The 5,580-nt window shown below is 44.6% G+C and overlaps 1 protein-coding gene across 1 annotated transcript; it reads right to left on the bottom strand.

The window, feature by feature from the left end:
- Window positions 1–852: 852 nt before the first annotated feature.
- Window positions 853–5,288, bottom strand: LOC135390750 (AP-1 complex subunit mu-1). Its single transcript, XM_064620607.1, has 12 exons — window positions 5,134–5,288; window positions 4,753–4,806; window positions 4,541–4,697; window positions 4,146–4,213; window positions 3,956–4,086; window positions 3,731–3,875; window positions 3,072–3,198; window positions 2,855–2,997; window positions 2,685–2,756; window positions 2,229–2,387; window positions 2,040–2,165; window positions 853–1,187 (listed from the first exon to the last, which is right to left on the bottom strand). The coding sequence occupies exons 2-12, from the start codon at window positions 4,792–4,794 to the stop codon at window positions 1,089–1,091; spliced, it is 1,269 nt and encodes a 422-aa protein (XP_064476677.1). The 5' UTR covers window positions 4,795–4,806; window positions 5,134–5,288; the 3' UTR covers window positions 853–1,088.
- Window positions 5,289–5,580: the final 292 nt, after the last annotated feature.

Genomic DNA, 5,580 nt, shown 5'->3' with positions numbered 1-5,580 from the left:
TGCCGCCAATCGGTGCGGGCCTTTGAAAAAGGAAAGAAAGAAGTTTTTGAAACAACCAATCAGCATCGACCTCCTATTTGAACTGTCCAATAGGAAGCGTCTAACCTGCACGAGAATCATGGTGGATTCCGGCGGTGATGCGAAATTTCAAGCCAAAGAAACATTTGAAGGTAACAAAGGTTTCCGTTCGTTCTTAGAGCTTTTGAAGTTGTATTGAAAAGTACGTGACATTGTTGTCGTCTGCTAACGCTTGAACGCAGGGAATTAAAAGTAACGACATGTATTGCAGGCGGCTGTGTAGTTGGTTTGTTCAGACAGCAATAGCTTCGAACACGCTATGGAGGTGTTAAACAAATTGATCTCCAACTTGATCGTGTGAACTTACCTTGATGGAGTCTTCAAAATAAATATGCTGTGAACCACATATCGATGGACATCGTTGTTTGGCGCGGTGCATCATCACGAATGTCAAACACGTCGACATGCAGGAAAATGTCAGCTTTACTTTCTTTTTCGCTTCAGTACTTCAAGAGGTATCAAACCTGTTAAATACTGGCCTTGACCCCGAAACCCTCGCAATATGCCTTCGACTGTGTGAAAACGGTATCGACCCGGTAGCTCTCGCCGCTGTTGTGAGAGGCTTACGACAGTACGTCACAAACACACAGGTTGGACTCTTGGATGTTTTCTACCTAGCTTTGAATTGTTCAATTTTACAAGTCCATTGGCATACGCAACACAAACCAGAGTTACTTTCTTTCCAGAATGCCCCTCAAGTAGAACGCTGAGCATCGCATCGTACAGCAGCATTTCGTCTTGTTGATGTCACCTATTTATTCTGCACGATTCGACTAATTTTATTTGTTTTATTAATTTTATCAAATGAATAGTCTCGTCAAAAATAAATATGTGAGAACATGTTCGAGATTTCTACTATCTTTTATAACTTGAACACAGAACAAACATTTTTTTTTTTACATAATTTACTAGGGAGGGGGGGGGAGCACGCTAGTTATATGTGTTGGAGCAGGAGAGCAGTCTGGAAGGGGGGGGTGGCAGAGTAAGATACAAATGGAATGTTTGTCTGCTCAGTTTGTCCTCAGCTGGTAGTCGCCGTTCTGAGTGATGTACCGCACCCAGGGCAGCGCCTGGTAGCCGCTCTTTTCGATTATCTTCAGGTAGCGGACCTACAAGAGAAACAGTTGAGGGTTCAGAGCACGACCTACTACAGCGTTATTCTAGCAAACGTTACACATTTCGATCGCGTCGTAAAAATACGAGACTAGGTTCGGCCCATCCCAAACTTTGCAGACTGATAGCCATTTATCTGAAGTTTCGTTGGAATTCTTTGTAAGCGCCGTGGTGATGCAGAAAGAAAATTAAAAATAAAGCAAAATCTCGCCGCATGCATGTAAGGAGAAAGAACACACACCGAGAAATTACCTGTGTCGGAAGACTTTTTTTTTTACTGTGTCTTTCGCACACTTTTATATGGCATGAAAGGGAGCTCTTTTATGCACGTTATGCATTTTCCTCTTCAAGGTAATTTGTTTATTGGGGAAACGGAAGAGGAAGGTAAAATTCTCATAGAACCCCTCCCGACATATTTTTCTAGCTATGTTACTGGGGATGGGTGAGAGGCCACACATTTTCCCACACTTCATTCATCAATAGACGATTTCAGAAATTGCATGGATGGCCCACCAGAGAGCGCCGTGTTGCGAAAGCCCCGGTGCACCTTGGGATTTAGTTTTCATGAGTCAGAGAGAAGAACAAGAGCGCAAACGGTTTCGGTTTTCTCTCTCCTTCACCTCCCGCACCTTCAAGCAACAGGCAGACGAGCACGAATGCAAACCATTTCCCACAACGCATTGCGCGATGCGCGTGACTTGGGCGACGGAGGGCCCCCGTGCGGTGCACAAGGGCAATATCTGAAATCGCCTATTTGGAAGTGTCAGCTATCCAAACAGTAGAAGCCGTCTGGACTGGATAAACGTGGTACAACTGTACATTAAAGCTAGTCGGAGCTCGCTGCTTACCTGTATGCCTGACGTCGTGAAATATGGGATCTCGAACTTGACCTGTATTGGTGCGCGTCCCTCTGTCTCCTCACTCTCGACACTTGGCAGGCCAAAGTGTGCCCTCATGAGGTACTCCTTGCCTCCCTAAGAAGAGAAACACCCAAAATGCAGACGACGACGGTGGTTTCAGCCAGATAGAGAACGTACAGGGAACGATTTGATACTCCAGATGACTGCACTCTGCTCGGGGGCGTACTTGACGTTGCCGACGGTCGTCTTGAACTTGGGCGTGTCAGCGTCCGTGGGTACTGGTATAACGACCTCCACGTTGTTTGCGGTCGAGCGTCGCTTGAACTGGCTCTTTGCCTAAAAGGATTGTTCCGTTCAACTTTCTGGGGTTTTACGGGTTCACTCCCATAAGATATACGGGTTCACTCCCATTTATGAAACAGAAACCACTATGTTCAGCACAGGAAGACAAATTACTCGACAAAGTTTTTTTTCGTCCGAAGAGTGCTTAGATATTAAATAAACAAATTTCAACACGCTTTGCACGGTTCAAACCCATATAACTTGAAATTTTAAGCACATCACTCCCATGGAAGAAAAAACATATCAAGGTTCTAAAAAACAAGCTCTAAACAACAAACAGCATTCTCTCACCTTGACCATGTATTCCACTCGACTGTGAGCGTGGCGTTCAATGACAGATTCAATCCAGATGAGTGGTTTCACCTGCAAGAAGCCACGATTACTTCATAAATCCACCTACCGTGTGAACCACCGTTGGTTGAACCACCGTTGATTTCACGCTGGATAAAATGAACACTAACGTGAGTGTTGAGCCTGTACGACATGAGCTCAAACTCTCCGTCCGGCGGAATAAACGAGATCGTCCGGTCGTTTTCGAACCTCGACAGCCGCACACACTGGTGGAACTTGACGTCTTCTAGTTCCACGGACTTGCTTTTGCCACCTACACCAAAAATAAAACGGGTATGGGAACGCAATGACACGTGAAGTACATCACATTAAGAGACGTGCACTCACGTCCGGTGCTCTCAAAGAGCACCTTGTCGTTGAGACCCAAGCGGAGCTCTGGCATTCCAGATAGATAAACCCTCATCTTGATGCAACCCACAATTTCGCTGCGTAAGACATTGCCATTGGAGTTCGCCTGCATGGGCAAGGAACATCCTTATTAACGTGTACATTTACGTGTATGTCTATGTACAGGGTGTTTGCTCTGACGTGTCCAGAAATTATATTAAAAAGCGAGCGATGAAAGAGTAACGCTACTTTTCAGGTACTTGACTAGGAAACAGGTACTACTAGTAAAGCAGTACCTGTTTCTTACTCGAGTAGCAGAAGAAAAGTACCACTTGCCTTTTCTTTTATCGCTCGCTTTAAATTTCTGGACACGTTAGAGCAAACACCCTGTATGGAAGCAGATGAGAAAAGAGTCAAATTGCTACAAAATAATATAAAGGAACGAGTCTGAGACGGAGATGAAGGGGAAATTAAGTATCTGGTTAAGGTTAATAGAGTAAAAACATTGCAGAAAAACGATTGACGTTTCAGCGGGTGCTCCGCCTTCCTCAAGACTCCTGAAGACGGCGGAGCCCCCCTATTTTGCTGGCAAATATAACTAAAAAAAGTCAGGCCCTAGTACGTATATCCTGTTAGTTGTCTTTGAATTGCCTGCTTACAAGGAGGTTGACTGATTCTATAACGTCGAGGAACACTTCGTTCTTCCTGTACTTGATCCCCTCAGAGCGCCAGGAGACGGCGTTGGTCACTGCCATGGGTAGCTTGGGTTGGATCTCCATTTTGTGGCTTTCTTGTGTGATGTACCTGTGTGTGTTAGGCATAAACTCTTATCAGCACTTTATATCTACCGAAGACATTTCTGTAAATAAGGAGGCGACATTTACTCTTGGAGTATCTTGCTATCCGTAGTTTGCGGATAGCCGAAGTCCATGAGTTCGTCCAGCAGCTCGTAGATGATGACAAAATTGTCCCGGATGCTTTCTTCTTCCAGTTCTTTGAAGTATTCGCTGAACACCTGGAGGTTAAAGACATTTTTGTGATTCCATCCATTTATAAGGGACAGTGCGCACTTACCGTCACTATCTTGTGCATGAAAGCAAAGATAAGAGCCACATTGGCGTTCTTCTTTGATGTTGCCACCACTGGTGATGGTGAAGTTAAGGTTTCCACAATGCGTTTCGAGCACATACTATTTGTTTTCACCACAGTGCTCGTTGTATTTCAGCCAAAGTATGGTTCTGTTCTCCGTAAAATGTTTTTTATAACTCCGAAATGTGCTTTGTAGCAGAGAAGACTTCAAAACTACATCTTTAGGACATGACAATGCTTCCGTAATTGACGGTGCCTGAAAATTTCATGATGTTTGTGTGTTGCTTTGAGTGACACTGATGCTGCAAAGTTCTCACACATCCTTGAAATCAGAGCATGTACCATGTGCTCCATGTCGGAAACATGACGCAGAAGGATACAGTAAAGATTGTTGTGTTTGATGTACATGAAGGCCACCTCTCCGTGACGAAGAATGGGAGTGACACAGCCTTCTTCTTCCTTCTCCATCAGAAGTGTCATGAACTTGTCGATCGAGGTTAAGTCAATGTCACCCCGGTAGTTTCGGGATATGAGCACCTGCGTGTGTTGCATTGTGACGCTTTACCGGTACCCTTACACGCCAGCTTCTTACCTTGCCCTTCAAGTCCAGTATGTAGATAGCTGAAGCCGACATGATGCACTCGTCCTGCATAAATGTGTAGTGCAGCACTGAGTAGGCTTTCAGTGACAAGAAATACCAAACAGATCGCTCGATTTACAGTGAGCACACCTGTTTCAAAGTCCACAAGGATGTTGCACACTCCAACATTACGCGGCTAATCAAGCCGGTACATGTCAGAATTGTCGTTGTGGAACGAATTAAACGTAGAGACGAAATGAACTCAATCAAAATCGGGCTACTCCAAGATGAATTTTGCTGTTGTGCGAGATCCAGCGTGAGTACACGATTGCGAGCAGCGTAGCATCATATATCAAATAATAGGGCGTACACAGTACAGGAAAGAAAGCTTACCGCAACAGCGGGGCTGCACCGACTAGAAGCTGTTGTCCTGCGGCTAAAATATTAGTTTTTATCGTTGTTTAAGATCAGACGGCCTATATTATTACACATATTTTACTTCGCTATCATTCTAAGCAGACATGACACCGTAAAAGAGCGACGGTGCTGCCAGCTATATTATGCCGGACACGCTAATATCACCGCTAGCCGATGTCGCGTAGCAATACACTTACATGTTAGCTTTCACAAACAATATTTTGTTTATGCCTCCTAAGCTACTCAGAAAACAAACTTGTGTGACTGCGCACATAAATTTTGTTGGGGTAGCTTGCAGTATTTATGGGATGTTTCTACGATTCGATGTTACGATCTTTTAGGCGCGCAGCAACTCATATTGGATAGACGTACTCTATACTGCACCACTCGAACTTCGAATCTTGCGCCTTCTTGCGGTGACTT

The sequence above is a fragment of the Ornithodoros turicata genome, chromosome 4 (assembly GCF_037126465.1).
Source record: "Ornithodoros turicata isolate Travis chromosome 4, ASM3712646v1, whole genome shotgun sequence".
Classification (NCBI taxonomy): Eukaryota; Metazoa; Arthropoda; class Arachnida; order Ixodida; family Argasidae; genus Ornithodoros; species Ornithodoros turicata.
The sequence above is the reverse complement of the archived record's forward strand: the minus strand, read 5'-3'. Positions and strand labels throughout refer to the sequence as shown.